General features: G+C 38.9%; 1 protein-coding gene across 3 annotated transcripts in view; it reads right to left on the bottom strand.

Moving 5' to 3' along the window:
- The window catches only part of ZNF507 (zinc finger protein 507), a 50,065-nt gene that overhangs the window by 19,721 nt on the left and 12,545 nt on the right, over positions 1–17,799 (bottom strand). For all 3 annotated transcript variants that reach the window (XR_001401186.3, XM_014860400.3, XM_014860399.3), the window contains one exon: positions 15,977–16,091. Coding sequence is in view for 2 of the 3 variants with exons in the window: in XM_014860400.3 (XP_014715886.1) it covers positions 15,977–16,091 (115 nt within the window). In the remaining variant the exon portion in view is untranslated. The remainder of the gene's footprint in view (positions 1–15,976; positions 16,092–17,799) is intronic.

Below are 17,799 nucleotides of genomic sequence, written 5' to 3'. Positions count from 1 at the left end.
ACATATACACATATGTATGTGTGTGTGGCTAGTCACACACATGAAACAAGAAATGTACACAATAATATACATGAAGAAAACTTTAAATAGTACTGAGGGACAGAACAGATGACTTGAACAAATGGAAAAGCTCACACATTGTTTGTATAAAATTGTCAATTCTTTCTAAATTAATCTAGAAGCTTAAGATGATTCCAATACAAATAACAGTATTTTGGGGCCAGCTCCGTGGCTGAGTGGTTAAGTTCACGCACTCCGCTGCAGCGGCCCAGGGTTCGGATCCTGGGCACGGACATGGCACCGCTCGTCAGGCCACGTTGAGGCGGTGTCCCACATCCCACAACTAGAAGGACGTGCAACTAAGATATACAACTGTGTACAGGGGGGATTTGGGGAGATAAAGCAGAGAAAAAAAAAAAGATTGGCAACAGTTGTTAGCCCAGGTGCCAATCTTAAAAAAAAAAAAATTATATTAAAAAAACCCCAGTATTTTAAGAGGAAACTAGAGAAGTTGATTCTAAAGTTCATATGTGCATGTATGTATTACCCATTCTAAATGAGTAAGAAGCTGAACTACCTACAAAATCCACATACTTAATTTCATTCCTTACCACTACTTCTCCCATAGAATTTGGTTTAATCTGCATATACAATTGAAAAAATGTTTTTTTGTGTGAAATTAACTATATAAAAGAGTGGTATAAGGTGTATATGCAATTAAAAAAAGTAATAAACACAGTGTACACAATACCTGCTTAAGGAGAAGACTGCCTTTACCTTAAGAGCTCTCTTCACCTTAAGAGCTCCTCCAAGATCTCACTTCTCTTCCTCCTCAAAAGAGGCACCACTTTCCTGAATTTTTATATTGTATGATTTGCTTACTTTTTCTTAGTTTTACCTATATGTATCCCTAAACAACCGTTCTTTTGCATGTTTTTGAGCATGTAAACAGAAGCATACTTCACGTTTTCTTGTGTGACGTGCTTCTTTATCTTAGCTCAATGTTTCTGAGATTTATCCATGGCGATAGGTATAGCTCATTCACTCACAGGGTACCCTGCTTTACTCTGATTTTTACCTCTGCAGTTTCTTAAATTCCCTGACAGATTGCTATACATTTAAATGTTGTTTTTCATATTTATCCAGCATTTTAGTTATCTTTATTGAGAGAGCTGTGCAAGTTACCTAGTTTGCTCTGTTGTCTGAAATGCGAGCCTCCTCCTTTAGTTTAAATTGCTAAGCCAATTTCTGTCCTGCTCAACTGGTCAGCAAATGCTCTTTATTAAAAAATTTTTCTGATTATATAATCTATATTCCTTATACAAAAATGGAATATACAGGCAAGTAAAAATCCAAAATTTAAAAACTTTCTTGTATAACTTCCCACCAGTCTTTTCAAATGTACGTATGTAGATCTGAAGCAAAAGTGGAATGATACTATAGATTTTTAATCCTATTTTTGACAATGTTTCATGAGTATTTTCTCAAGTGAAAAGTTACACATTTTCAAGAAGGGTATAATGTTCCATCCTAATATAATACAATATCATAATTTAACCATTCTAATATTTCTAGAGTTAGAATGTTTTCAATCTTTTTAACATTGTAAACAATCTTGTAACAAATATCTCCTACATCTAAATGCATCATTGATTATTTTATATGATAAAGTCCATCCCCCTCACCCCCAGAATCTTTAATAATAATAAAGGAAAAGTAAACACTCATAATGAAGACAGAAGTTAAGACAACATTCCTTTGAAACACCCTATGTGCCCACTTTGGTTGCCTCCTCTTCCTGTCCCTGAGGTAAGAACATTCCTGAACTGTAGGACAAGGCCATTTTTAAGACTTTTGATAGGTCAGTATTTATTACCACAGGCAAAAACCAGGTATAATGAAACAGTACATTTAAATTAATAACGGAGGGGCTGGCCCCATGTCTGAGTGTTTAAGTTCACGTGCTCCACTTCGGCGGCCCAGGGTTTTGCTGGTTTGGATCCTGGGCACGGGCACGGCACTGCTTGTCAGGCCACGCTGAGGCAGTGTCCCACATGCCAAAACTAGTAGGACCCACAACTAAAATATACAACTATGTACTGGGGGTATTTTGGGAGAAAAAGCAGGAAAAGAAAAGAGTGGCAACAGTTATTAGCTCAGGTGCCAATCTTTAAAGAAAAAAAAATTAATAATGGATATCTATGTAAGTTGTGAATCACATATTCCAGAAGTAAATGCTCCAATTATTTTTAGAATAGTTTGTGGAGGACAAGTATACCTTAAGGTATAAGAGTTTGAGACTAGCTAAAATTTACAGTGAAATATTACTGTTTGAAATGCTCTTTGCTAATAATTCAGACTTTCATTAGCTTTCCTATGTAAACAATGCATATAGATCAAGCCTTTTACTTTCTTGCACTAGTCTTTCCAAATTTTTCTCTCCCACCCTACTGGACAAAGACTTATTTCTATAAAGTTTGCTGACTTGGTTAATTGATATCCTTTAATATGAAGAAATCCTTAAAATCTTTTTTAAAGAGAGGAAGGGAGAGAGAAAGCAAAAGCAGTGAGCTGAACAACTCAGCCCTAATGCTATGAGCACCTTCCTCAGGCTGCTACAAATGCTATTCTGAAGGGAGCTTAAAATGGTGAATATTCATTATAAGATCTAAGTATGAAAAAAACATGGGGATGACTTGAGAAGGTGACATACTTACCAAAATGATTAGAGGAGAAGGGACACTACAGAAAAGCCTCAACTTCAAAGTTATCTAACAGTGGCTTAAACCTATTTTCACTCCCTTTCTTAGAATATATTTCTTTTAGCTAAAGTATTATTTTCTCATTTTCCATTCCCTCGTCACCTTTCCTTATACAATTATATGGAGCAAACAAAATTCTCTTAGTCAAAAAAGTTAGAGGCAACCATTATTATACCATCATCCTGTTTTCTTCACTTCCCTGCATTTATTTTCTGAAATTATCGTTTACTTATTTACTGCCTATCTTCTTTCCTGAAGATGTAAATTACGTGACCATATGTTTTGCTGAGTCAGAAAATGAATAGCTGACTCTGTATCAACCTGTACTACACATGTAGCACCTAGAGAAAGCATAGAACATATGTTTGGAAACAGGGTTTCTACCACGTCAACAATAGACCAGCAACATTCCTATTTCCAGTTACCCCATACACTGGGCAAAAAATCAAACCAAAGCAAAGCAAAAGCAAAGCAAAACAAAACTGTATTGACACTAGAGTGATACTGGCTCAGCACAAGGTTGACGTAAGAGAAGCCATATTGTAGAAAAGAGACCATACTATAACTTTGAATGACCTCTGCCTAACTAACCCAGCTGGATAAGCACCCTCCAGGAGATCCACCTGCTCTGTAGATTTTATGAGCCCGGTTGCGCATGTACCTCCCAGGTCCGATAAGATGATAACTTCGTTCTTTTGAGTTCCTTAGGAATGCGATGACCCCTGAACAGAGTCTATGCCGACAGCCATCATCAATGAAAACTGAAAGATGTGGTGTGGCGACTCCCAGGTCAACATTTCTAACCTCCTCCCCTATAACCCATTGGCCTATATAACTGGTTCAAGATTCTGTGCCCCCCTTAAGATGGTTCTTTTGGACACTATTTGGCCATCTTCCCTTTTGCTAGCAAGCTGTAATAAAATGCCCTTTCTCTGCCACCATCTTGCCTCTCGATGACTGGCTTTTGTCTCACAACAAGCAAACTGTGCCCTTTGTGCGGTAACAGAAATCTGGCAACAACGAAGGGACGATAAATCCTACTCATGGCCAGTCGACCTTGGACGGGTGACCTGTTGGGTAAGTCTCTCTCGGCTGCTGAGGCTGTTTCTCTCGGGGATCTGCCCTTCCTGCTCTCCAATGCCAACGCTGGCTGCCTCCTAATGCTCCCTATGGTGGAAAGAGAAACGGCTACTTGGGGTGCGCTGACAGGCTCACATCTGTCGTAGGGTAAGTTGCCTCGGGGGTGCACCACTAAGAACTTTCCCTCCCCCCTATCTGGGATCCCCTCTTTGAGGCGCGGGACCATCTGGTTAATAGGGTGCCCTACCAGAGTGGGAAAAGGTATAGGACCTCACCTGAAATCTAGGAACAGGTTCACTGGTATCTGGTTTTTGTGTGTCTGTGAAGAGCTCCAGGATCAAACGACTTTTGGGTAAGTGACCTCGTTAAAATGTGCCTGTGCCTAAAACTGTCTAATATCTCATCAGGATAGTGGGTTAGGGGTCGTACTGGTGAGATCTGGTTGCTGGGTTAAAGTCCCAAGGCTGGGATTGTAGGAGACAATGAAAAGGGGTGACAGCCACTGGGGCACTCAAAAGGATTGGGTTAGAGTCATGAGCTCTGGATTAGAGTCCCAGGAGGATAGGATTTTGGTATCTGTTCATGTTTGTCTATATCTGACTGTTCTATTTGTTAAAATTGGCTGTTTGGGGACTGAGTTTCTTGGTGATTGTAACAAATTCTCTTTAGAAATTGCCTTGTTTGTTGCAGCCAACTTGGGAAAAGCCCCCTAAAATGGGGATAACTGTAAACAGCTGGCATGATAACCAGAGATGATTTAAAATTGCAGTTGCCATTTTGGACTCTTTTTGACCCTCCAAACCAAGGAACAAGGAAAAATCTTTAATCTTTAAAGAGTCAAGGGCTCCACCCTTCCACCAAAGGTTTCAAGGAGCTGTAAAGGTTTACAGAGAACAGCAGAATCTTAACCAAGCTTGTTTGTGTCCTGAGGGCTTGGCTTGACAACAGTCAGGTTGGGGTTGGACAAATACGATTGGACAAAAATATGGCTGCACTCCATTTTGCAGTAAGAGATAGTTGGACAGAAATGCAGGCTGCACTCCTGTATGTGGCTAAGAGTCCTACCAAACTGCCGTCAGCCTCAGGGGAACTACCTTGGCTGTTAGAAGAAAGCCTGGGCTTGGCCTTCATCATAAAGGTCTTGATTTCAGGGATGAGTGAAATTTTTGTGATCTGATTCTAGCTGCAGCGTAAATATATTTTTGACCAGCAATGTCTAAATTCTGAAACAATGGGAAACGCTAATTTGATCCCCACCTGTAGCCCCTTAGGCTGCATTCCCCCGAATTGGGTGACTTTTAGCTATAGGGAGTCCGAGCTACTGAGTACTAATTGTATTGATCCTTTCCTCCCAGAGAGAGCCACTATTTTTCCTTGTCTCTGTTTTTTTTTGTGTGTGTCATTTGTCATAAAAGGGAAAAACTATAGAGCAAGATGTAGGCACTCCATCAGCCTGTCGTCTGGGGGGCTCCAGTAGGCTCTGCCATAGGGCCTGCCTATGGAGTGTGCACATAAGGTGGAAGCTGTTGCTAAGGGCATCCTGGAAGCCAAAAGGGTTGCGATATTGGTGGGCATGGGTTGAGCAGTTAAGAGCCACTTGGGCGCTCACCACCTCAAAGTCTCCTGTGAAAGGATGAGTTGGTCACGGAACGGGGTAGATGACACAGGTCCCCCTTTCAACTTCAAGAAAATGTCTGTGCAATGACAAGCCACTCTGTAAAGCATACACAATGCCCAACCTGGAGGCACCTCCCCCCAGGTATTAGTCTGGCTCTGAGACCCAAAGCATAGCTAAAACTGTTAATGTGCATATAAGATGAGATTTTCCTTTTCCTTTTTCTCTAGTGCTATATCTTGAGAACTTGGCTTTGTGACCTCTCTGGTCAGGAGGGGTCCCAATCCATCGGGAGCCTTTGTTGTCTGAGACTTTGTTGCTTGTTAGTGCACTACTGCCTGTGCAGTGGAAGCCTTTGCTTTCTTGGACTGTTTTTGGGAGTGAACTTTCTGGATCTTGTGGGGGCTCCTCCTTTTACACTCTCTTTTGCGGATGCCTCCTGTATCAACAGTTAAGCCATAAATGCTTGTAGGTACTGGAACACTAAAAACTGACAAGGAAAATATGACCCAGAAACTCCATCTTGGAGAAAACTTGAGTGGTTTCTCTGTTCCTTTGTGATATAATTGGACAGGAAGATCAACCTATAATGTCATTTAAGTTACAACCCAATTGCTCAGAAATTAAGAGCAATTATCATTAAAAAAAATCTTTGCAAGACTGGAAATGCAGCTCTAGAGGCAGTTTAGGTCCCACCTATTTCCCTTATCTCAAAGAGCTTGAAAATCCTCTGGGGAATATCTAGTCCATCACTAATTCCTAGGACTTAAGGAAGAAAAAAAGGAAAAAGCAAGAAAAATGGCCAGAAAAGCACCCTCATCAAAAGTCTAGCATCTTGAGTGTCTTCTCCACAAATGTTAGTGAAAAAGACTTAAAACAAAATTTGGATTAATAATTAGGGAGCCTTATACCTGATTCATGGCAGTAATTTTAAAACAATAGCTGTGCAGTCTCTCTGTGTGTCTATATGTATGTTATGTGTGTGATATTTTTACCACTGGAGAGTGTGACCAAAAATTAAGAGCTCTGTTTAATTGGTTTAAAATAAGTGCTTACGTAAATTATTTCTAAACAGAAAAGAAATTAACCCAAATGTCTTTTAAGTTAACATGATATAAATTAATCTTTGGTAACTGAAAACTGATTTAAGTTTGTTGGTTTGATTAAAATGGACATGTTTTCAGAGTTATCAGCATTGGATGTGATGCAGACATGCAACCTTTATTCAACATTTATTGGTCAAAGAAGCTGATGTTACCTTTACCACAAACCTGGTTACCGGGCTGGCCCATGGCCAAGTAGTTAAGTTTGCGTGCTCTGCTTCAGCGGCCCAGGGTTTCACTGGTTTGGATCCTGGCCACAGACACGGCACTGCTTGTCAGGACCCACAACTAGTAGGACCCACAACTAAAATATACAACTATGTACTGGGAGGATTTGGGGAGAAACAGCAGGAAAAAAAAAAGAAGACTGGCAGCAGTTGTTAGCTCAGGTGCCAATTTCTACAAAAAACAACTGGTCAGCAAAACAATAACTTAAAATGATGGCTAATTTTGTCTAATGTCTCATGAAATTTTGTAGGCAATCTAAGTAACTATCAGAAATAGGTAAACTGAATAAATGTAAAAAGGGTAAAATTTTGGGGGAAACTTTTTAATAATGATTATGTTATGATATACGTACTTAAAACAATTTAAGATGATGGCTGCTTTAGTGTCACATGAAGTTCTTGTGAGTAATCTGATTGTTATAAACAAATGGTCGAGATGTAAGTAAGATAAGAGTTTACAAACTTTTAGCAATAATTACAGTTTATGACATGAGTACTTAAAATAGTTCCAAAATTTCTTTGGTAACTTGAAAAAGTGAAATTTTGTTAGGTTAAAGTCAATGATGGAAACTCCTTGAGTGTCTAGATCATTTCCAAACAAGTTAGAATATTAGACGTTAATTATTAAATCTGGTTTATCTACTTTTGGCTTCTTATTACAGAGAAACTAAAATATATTTGGGTCTATTAGTAAACATGTCTTGTATTTTATTAAAGATTATTCTATGTCTCTAGGAATTATTACAAAGTGTTTATGAATCTGCCAAGCCATAGAATGTTAATACAAAAGACAGTTTATATTTGACTTTTTAGTTTTTTTAAGGTCTGTAAGGGTTAAAAATTCTAATTAATATGAGTAATTAAAGCTACCAAAGGGGCCAGTCCCATGGCTGAGTGCTTAAGTTCGTGTACTCCACTTCGGCAGCCCAGGATTTCACCGGTTCAGATCCTAGGTGCAGGCATGGCACTGTTCCTCAGGCCATGCTGAGGTGGCATCCCACATAGCACCACCGGAGGTGGTCACAACTAGAATATACAACTACGTACTGGGGGGCTTCAAGGAGAAGAAGGAAAAAAAAAAAGAAGACTGGCAACAATTATTAGCTCAGGTGCCAATCTTTAAAAAAAAAAAGCTACTAAAAATTAATGAGGAAAACATCTTTGTGTTAAAGGAAAATAAGATATATTTTCAGTAGAGAAGGAATAAAGAATGGAGATTTTGTTTTTGTTTTCTTAAAAAAATATATACATGTACATTCAAATCCTGAATGAAGTCTTTCTTTTGACCTGGGAGAAGGAAAAAATTTTTTTCTTTGAGAATTTTCAGAAGGCCCCTGGGACTTCTCAAAGAAATTCTCTCTCTCTTCCTATAAGGAGGAAGATATTAAACTTATTAGACTTACTTGGTATGTTAAATTATATGGGAAGCATTGTCAAATAAGTGATGATAAATCTTCTTAAATGGTATTAAAGGGTAAGTCTTATTAATATAAATGTTTTAAAAATTATGTAACATTCCTAAAATTCTGATCTGTCCTGGTTATCAGCCATAATTCTAGTTGTTATCTTGAAGCATTGTATGTCACAGAAATAGGCAAGTTTCTTTGTCAATTGCCATTTTGGGGTTTGTTTGTTTACAGATAGTTATCGTTTTACTCTAATGGTTTTGCAAAATATGTTTTGTCTTCAGAGAAATTCATGGAAAGGACTCTGACACTCCAGAATACAGGCTTCTGATAAACTTTCCAACTATAAAACTGGGCTGGTTAAGAAATTTCAGAACTCTAACAGCAAAACTGATGACCTGATGAAACTACTAACAGAAGATTAGGATCAAGAATTGATTACATAGGACTGAATGAACTGATGAGGATGATTGTAATTTACAGGACTTTTTGTTTGAAACATTGATTTCTTTGATGTTTTGTTTTTTCAGATTTAAGGAGGTCTTTTTCTCTTTTCCTTAAGCTAACTATGACCTATAGCAATTTGGTAAGATCACACCTTTGTAAGCAGAATCGAAACATTTATTTTTTTCTCCCTACCTGATCCCTCCAGAATTTGGAAACTCTTAGTGAGTATTATTCTCATGGCAATATAGTTATTTGCATAAGTTCAATAAGAATCTGTTCTCTTTATAACAGGACATAATTGAAAACATTGGTTACATTACCAAAGCTTTGACTGGAATGTCATATTTGAGAGAAACATACAGACTCAGATATGACAAGGCAGCTTTTGAGGAATAAAGGTTCACTTTCTGGAATAAAGCCACTTGGAAATATTGGCCTGGTACCTTGTTTCCTAGCAACCTTACCAGGTAAGTAAGGAAGGTCACTTATCTGACAGGTGCCTAGAATCTCAAAATATTTTGGGGAACAACAAGAGAAGAGAGGAATTCATCCAAATCTAAGGTATTGCAGGTGAAGCCTGATAACAAATACTCGGCTTGGCTTTTCTGGCCTCAAGAGGCCTTTAAAGTTCAATCTGAGATTCCTTATAAAAAGTTTCAGCAAAGCATATTTAAAAGAGCCTATGTGATTAATGACTGTTCTTGCTGTACTTATGTAAATGAATGAAAGAAGTTTGATTGAAGCTATACTTATTTTGCAAACCAAAGAGTCTTAATTGGCTATCTTTGGTAAAAATGAGGGTGGTTTTAGAGAGAAAAATTATTTCAGTAAAAACTATAGTACACATTCATGGATATTAGATTCTAGATCTGTTAACTGTCTTTGAGGTTTTTGTCTTATATCTGTTAACTGGACTGGATCCTGAATTCTTCTAGTTTTTTGAAATATCTGGCTACAAATCTCCAAACTAACGTTTTCAATTTTTTCCCATCATTTTCACTTGGAATCACTGAGAACTGAACCTGCCCTTTTGCCTGAAGCCTTGCAAACTGAAGCTGGAGGATGTGATATAAACTTAAGAGAGATTCATGTCTGTTGCCTCACATCATGTCTGTTGACTGGCTGCCTCCTGGGCTCAGGAACTGGTTTATAATTTTCTCCCACCATTGACCTTGTTTTTCTTTTTGTCTCTCTAGAAATGCTTCTTATGAAATATCTGGTTACTTGTTTACACAACATGAGCCTAACTTTTGGAGCCCACTTCCATCACCATCTTACTAAGAGACTGGCTTAAAGAGGTGGAACAACGTATGCCCCTCATCAATAGGATGTCCCTCAAGATTGAGGAACAAAAAACAAAAGGGGGGGAACTGATACCAACTCAACACAAGGTTGATGTAAGGGAAGCCATATTGTAGAAAAGAGACCATATTGTAACTTTGAATGACCTCTGTCTAACTAGCCCAGCTGGATAAGCACCCTCCAGAAGATCTAACTGCTCCATAGATTTTATGACCTCTGCTTGTGTATGTACTTACCAATCACAATAAGACAATAACTTCATTCTTTTGAGTTCCTTAGGAATGTGATGACTCCAGAACAGGGTCTATGCTGGTAGCCATCATCAACGAAAACTGAAAAATCTGGTGTGGCAACTCTCAGGTCAACATTCCTAATCCCCTCCCCTATAACCCACTGGCCTATATAACTGGTTCAAGATTCTGTGGCCCCCTTAAGATGGTTCTTTTGGACATTAGTCAGCCATCTTCCCCCTTGCTAGCAGGCTGTAATAAAATGTCCTTTCTTTGCCACCATCTTGCCTCTTGACGACTGGCTTCTGTCTTGTGGTGAGCAGATTGTGTCCTCTGCGTGGTAACAAGAATAGCAGCAGCAGATTTATATGACATCACCTATCACAAGTTTGTTTTGCGCCTTTAGTGGAACTGCCTGATGCTCCTGATGATAGAGCCATTTGGTACTTCAATTATTCAAGTCATCAAGTTATACATGTGATGTGAGGAAACAAGGGAACATCCTAACAGCAGGGGTGCTGGTCTCCTGGTGTAGCCTGTAAATAAGGCTGGACCAGAGCTTTTGGAATGAACACAATTTCTATGGCAAAGAATAAAATCCAACCCACATCTGTATGAAAAATGTTTTCTTCTTGATGCAAGAAAGCTATTTTTGGCAATCAAATGAAAGCCAATGTAGAAATCTGTGATATTGTGATTTAGAGTAAGAAATATATATTTGGTCTTTGTCCTAGTTTCTGGCACGGAGCTCCTAAAACCCTTGGAATTTCCTAAGTGATGACTGCATAAAGGTGTCTTTTGTTACATTAATGAGTGAGTTCAGGAAAGCACCTGAGGATGGGGGCTGGTCGCCAGAGGAACCAACCACGTGACTGAGGTTGGAACTTTCATCCCACCTCCCAGGGGAGGAGAGAGGGAATGGAGATTGAGTTCAATCACCAATGGCCAATGATTTAATCAGTCATGCCTATGTAATGATGGTTACATAAAACCCAAAAGGACAGTTCAAAGAGCATCCAGGCTGGTGACCATGTGAAATGCTGGGAGAGTGGCAGGCCCAGAGAGGCCATGGGAGCCTTGCTGCTCCTGGGCCTTGCCCTGTGTATTTCTTCATGTGGTTTTCATCAGTATCCTTTTTAATAAATTGGTAACTGTAAGTAAACTAGTTTCCTGAGTTCTGTGAGCCACTCTAGAAAACTAATCAAACCTGAGGAGAGGGTCATGGGAACTTCCGATTGGTCCGCTGGTTGGTCAGAAGCACAGGTGACAACCTGGTGTCTGAAGTGGGGGGCAGTCTTGTGTGACTGAGTCCTTAACAGTGGGATCTGATGCTGTCTCCAGGTAGACAGTGCCAGAACTGAGTTAAATTTTTAGAACATCTGGTCAGTGTCCGCTGAAAACTGAGTTAATTGCTTGGTGCTGTAGAAAACATTTTACATTGGAAAACCGAAAGCTTCTCAGTATCTGGCTAAAAATCTTGGACTGAATTTTTCTACAGGCTTTCTCCCAATTCCAATGGGTTAGCTACTTTAGTCCTAGAACACCAGGGAGATAAGGACGTGGTTAAAACACCTTATTTCTCTGAGCTGGGACCTTACTTGGATCCTACCTTATTCCAGGTCTGATTCAATTAGGAGCAAGTGCCTTGAGGGTTAGGCGAAGAAAGCAGAAACTGGATGTCCTGTAAGATTTGAGGTGAGCTGAGTATAATTTGTTGGGACCAAGAGCAGGCTGACTTTAAATATCCCACAATGGCATATCGACTATTTTGAATTAAAGTTACTTGAGAAGCAAAAAGGGCATGCTGACCCTCCTGTTTCTGGTCCCCTGAAAGCAGGAAATAAATCTCCCATGTGAAAGGTGCTCTCCCAGCATCCTTATCACCAGAGCTAGGGAATTCTGGGCTGAGAGGCAGACATAAACAAACCTTGTTAATTTAATACAAACCTAAACTCTGCTTAAATTTCTCTCTTATTACACACCCTAAAACTAAGTTTCTTTGCCCTGTCATTCCTCACAAATTTATTGTTTCTTTGTATAAAAGATATACATATATTGCCTGCTTTGTTCACTCTCCAAGCACCATTTTCATGATCCTCCTGTGCACAACTAATTAAATTGGGTTTTTCTCCTGTTAATCTGGTCTTTGGTCAATTTTAGTATTATTCCAGGCATATGAACACAAGAAGGGTAGAAAGGGGATTCCCCCCGCCCCCCGACAATACATAAAAGATTTCAATAGAAATTCTGCAGTGGGGTTTCTCCTAGCACATTCAATTCGCTTCCTATGCTTTCAAAGGAATAAATAACTAAGGCCCAGAGAAGTGGCCACTTCAAATTTTGCCATGAACCCAAGAAGTCTTCATGCTACTGTGAAAACCAAACTCCTTCAGTTCATCCCTTCAAAACAAAACATATCTTTTCCCTCCAAATTATGCCATCCGCTAAACTGTTTTCATTAAGACAAATTCAAGTTTTTCAAAGACTTGAAGAATTTTTCCCCAAGCCAACACAATTTACTAAAGATTCAACACACCTCAGATTAAAAGAGACTTAAGAAGCCTACAACTATGGTGGAAGGCTGGTCATAGAAGGTAATATGGCCTTGGTCTACTTCTTATCTAATCATTCACTTTTGGAACTAGCATGCTTGAAAAGTCCACGCGGAGAAATGCATTACGTGTTCCAGCTGAGGGCCCAGGCACGGCCAGCACCAACCCCCAGCCTGGGGAGGGAGCCTTCAGATGACTGCATCCCCCAGCTGCCTGAGTGACCTCCAGCCTTTAACTGAGACCCCAGAGCTTATGGAACAGTGACAAGCCATCCTGACAGTGCCCTTTATGAATTCCTGACCCACAGAATCCCTGAGCACGATAAAACAGCTGCTGCTCTACACCACTAAGTTGCGGGGGGGGGGGGGGGGGGGCGCACAATGAGCGGCAGTCGGCCTCATCAGCCGTTCTCTCTGGCACAGCAGAGACAGACAATGTGCACAGCTGACAGGAGCAAGGGTTCAAGCCCAGCTCTGCCACTTGTGAGACCTGGAGAAAGTTTTTATCTATTCTGTCTCTGTTTCCATATCTATGAAAATGGGATAGTAATATTCCTAAATACTAGGCTGTTGTCCAGATTAAGCGAGCTGACACAAACTGAGGGCTTAGTGCATTGCCTGGGCCATGAAAAATGTTCTAAAAAATGTTAACTATGATTATCATTTCTAATATATTTATATTTATGTAAAGACCAGACTTTATACAATGACTGACCACACTGAGGCAACGGTATCATTCCAAAATGTCATTCCCATTGCTTAAAAACTTGCTGGTTTTTTTCCCCCCAGTTTTGGTGCCACATTAGAAAATCAGTCTCATTAATACATAAGCACACAGTATTTTTGGCCCAGCTGATGTGCATCCCTGAAAATCAGTCTCACTATTTTCTAAGCACACATTTTACCTCATCATCTTCCTTACTCACCAGGCTATTTCAAAAAATCAACTTCAGTTTCAGAGCATAAAGACACAGAAACCCTAACCACAAAGAAAAAAGATTAATAAATCTGACATTAAAACTAGAAATTTCTGTTCATCAAAAAAACCTCACTGAGAAGAGAAAGGCAACCCACAGCTTAGAGAAGATATGTGCAATATATGCAACAGACAGAGGCCTCGTGTTCAGAATACATAAAGAGCTGCTGCAAATGAGTACGCAGAAGGCAGATGACCCCATAAAGAATGGGCAGTAGCCTATGAACAAATGAAAAGATGCCCAACTTCATGAATTATCAGGGAAAACGCAAATCAGAACCACAACAACACACCACTACACACCTAGCAGAATGGTCAAAATTAAAGACTGACAACACGAAGAGCTAGTAAGGAACGGGGACGTGTCCCAAAAGTATTTAAAGAAGGTTAAAGGAAGAGTCACAGATTTCAAAGTTGGAAAATAAGAGTTATGAGAAAAAGTTGGTAATAATCACATGAGGGAGTAGTATGACAACAGTTTCTTTCTGTGTAGTGTGAATAAATTTGGAAAATGATATACTGAGTCTTCTCTTCTGTAACAGGAGGAGGATTCTCACAGGATGTTGTCCACTGCTAGGAAGACCCTAAGACAACTGCAACCAATCCTATGAGTCTGTGAATATTTTAAGAACATAAGAAAACGTAATCCCTAAGACACAGAAAGCTATCAAAATGAGACTTTAAGCTGTAAGTCTATTCAGGTAGATGTAACTCTCCTCCACAGGAGCAGAATCAATCGTTAAGCTCTTTCACAAATTTATCGTAACTGTATATTTGAGAGTTTCCTTGTTTGCTGTTTGTCGATAAGCTTCATGATGGCACTGATGATGCCTTTTTAATCAGGACTATAGTCTAAGAGTCTAGCACAGCTCCTGGAACATAATATTTGCTCAATAAATATTTCTCAGTGAATTTGAATGAACAGTCTAATTCTAGATCCAGAGGAATGTTATTTTATTATTGCTCAGATCGTAAGAATTTGGCACAGTATGTCATTAAATTTAAGAATAAAGACATCCCAAACATAAAGGCAAAGCTTTCTCCTCACACCAGATGAACCAGTGTCTCTGGTTTCCATATGTTCTCCCACATAGTTCCTAGTGTAAATAATAAATGATACATGTTAAATACCACCTATCACTCCTCATCTACAATTTATGGCACTGAGTTATTTTTAATAATGGTTAATAGCCTTCGTTATACTTGGGGGAAAAATCTCTCTAAGGGATCCTAGTTTTAAAAACATTTGAAATAAAAATAGAGACACTGTAGCAAGGTCAAAGACATTGCACAGAGCTACAAGACTCTGCAAACAGATAGTGTATGAAGAGTGATTATAAATAAGTCTGCTAGTTAGCAAATTAAGCAAATATTAAATATTTAAAACCATATATAGAGAGAGAATGCCACATTATGGGATGAAATAAAGGCATTTTAAGGCATAGTCTGTCAGGTTTTCATTAAATATTAACATAGTAACTTCCCTACATTCACCTGTGTCATACCTATAAACCCTGGGGAGAGAGTTAAAACATGAAACAAGTTCTGACAAGGGGTTAATGAGTTCATGCCGACAGCCCAGCACTATGGGTCATGGTGACTCGCTCAGCTTTGAGTGGGAATCTGATGTTCCATCATGTCTGCTAGTAGAACAAGCTGTCTAGCTCCGTGACAGCTAGACAAACTTTGCAACAATGTACCTTAACTATACATAAATAAGTAGTTTATTCTCAAGAGGCAAAGTTTAAGAAATAATGATTTCTATTTATCAACCTATCTTGACCAACTAAGAATGCCCACATTTTTTGACAATACCTATTATAATTGCCTGTTGTAAAAAATCAACAAAATTAAATTAAATGACCTTATTCTACACATATGAGATCAATTTTCAAAAACAGAATCTTTCATAGGGAATTTTATTGCTTTTAAGTTTCAAGGATCTTTTGATGGAATATTGAGTATTTAACTGCCAAATCACTGAAATGTAGTCTAAGCAGCGAAAATTGCTAATAATTTATACCCAAATAAAACTGGAAACATAAAAATGATATAGACATCTTCCTGTATTTCAACTAGACAAGATGCCTATTGTCGAAACACTCAGGCTTAACGTTCATATTCTTTAATAAACACTCATGAAACCAGTAAGGGAAAGTTCTTAGTGCTTAACCTGTGTTTAAACTAGTGTTATGAATTAATTACTTCTACTTTTTTTTTTTTTTACTATAACATATTTTAATACAAGCATTACAACTCTAAGATCATCACACTTACCTGTACGGCTTATCAGAGTTATGGATTCGTCTGTGGTTTCTGACACCCACGTATGTTGTACTTGTATAATCACACACATCACATCTATACTGTTTCTGGACTGAAGACTTATTCCCTAGACAAGGTATTTCAGAGTTTTAGCAATATGCTTTGATTACATTCAAATGACAGCATTTACATTCCACTGTAAGTGAATACTTATACCACACAGTATAACATTTCAATCAGGGCTTTCTCACTATTTAATAAAGTTAGTACGTTGAAGTTTTAAAGTGGCTTCACAGGTTCTCCTCCATCTGGACTGTCAGCAGATATAAACTGAGTATCATCTGACTTGTAAACATAGATACATAGGCTTGGTTTCTACAAAACCTTGTACAAAATTCTGAAATACAATGAACTTGATGCCAGCAGCCCTGCTGACTGTGCAGCAGCTGACTTAACCAGATACACTGTTCATTTGAAAGGTGTTAGTCTAATCAATATCGGACATGCTGTCTCAAGGAAACACAGATTTGCCAACAAGTTATAATTGAATACTATAATCCAATATTATAAAGTATGGCTACAAAGCACAAATAACAAACTCAATACAAAAAGCCTAAAGCTTTTTCACTCTGTAGGCTTCCTTTGTTTGTAACTGTCAGCTATCAATGCAACAATGGAAGGAAAAGAAACTGCAAATTATTAAGTGCTACATAATATAATTCTATCTAGTAAAGTGACAGGTCACAAGCACAAAGGTTATGACTAACATGAACACGTGGCTCTCTGAAATCCAGGAAACACAGATCCACTGGAAATAGGCCACGTTCCTAAACTCACTCTGCAAGAACAGAGCTGGCTAATTCAAATCAGAGTAAACCTGAGACAAAACAAGCCGAATGGCTTGATCATATGAACCTGCTCCTGGAGGTGTTTGATGCTTTCTTTACTCTGCTGCCGGCACACAGTCCACAGGCCACTCACAGCCCCACTGCTTTACACACAGAAACAAAGCAAGCGTGGAAGCTGAAGAAGGCTGAGCAGGAAGCTGGCTTAGGTAGAACACCAGGGCACAGAGAGCTAAGTAAAATGGGTGGCACAAAAGAAAACCCACACTGACATTTGAACAAAACAAAGGAAATCCTTAAGTTAAATTTAAGCTTTCTAAAACTGAAATTTTCTTTTGCTAATAACTACTTTTGCCAAGTAGAACAAAACGTCCTAATTTCCTGGAATAAATCTGTAACATTAATATACATACTAATCATAATTATAATGTGAGTATTGCTCTTAATTGGTAGGTTAAAAACTTGGACTTGATTATAAGTGGCACTGTTCCAAATACAGTTTTAAAAAAAACTCTGAAAAAATGAAGTGTGAAATATTGGATAATGGTTTGGTGTGAGAAATATTACAGATCAATGACAACTAATAAAAATGACAGATGGAAAAACTTAATATAGCACAGAATGAGAGCCTGTGCTACTTCAAGCAACTGTCTCCAATGGAAAGAAAACTGGATTTAAAGTTCAAAAACTTGGGTTGAGTCCTCGCTCTGCCACTTAGTACCCGTGTGATCACAGGCAAATTATTTTACCTCTTGAGGACTCAGTTTTCTCATCTACAAAATGGAAACACTAGGCCCTCCCAGCGTGGGTGAGCCCAGCAGCACTCTGTGGTTTCCTTCACCAGCATCCACATGTCCTGCGTGCCGGCCTCAAGTCTGACTGCTGCCTGCTGTCGACTCCCCACAGGCAGGGATGCACCTGTTTTGTTTACACGGGATTCCAGGGCTTGGTGAATTGCAGGTTTACACTACAGAAGAATAAATTTCCTGA

Source organism: Equus asinus, chromosome 26 (assembly GCF_041296235.1).
Source record: "Equus asinus isolate D_3611 breed Donkey chromosome 26, EquAss-T2T_v2, whole genome shotgun sequence".
In the NCBI taxonomy this organism is placed as follows: domain Eukaryota; kingdom Metazoa; phylum Chordata; class Mammalia; order Perissodactyla; family Equidae; genus Equus; species Equus asinus.
Note: the sequence above shows the minus strand (reverse complement) of the source record. Positions and strands in the feature narration are given on the sequence as shown.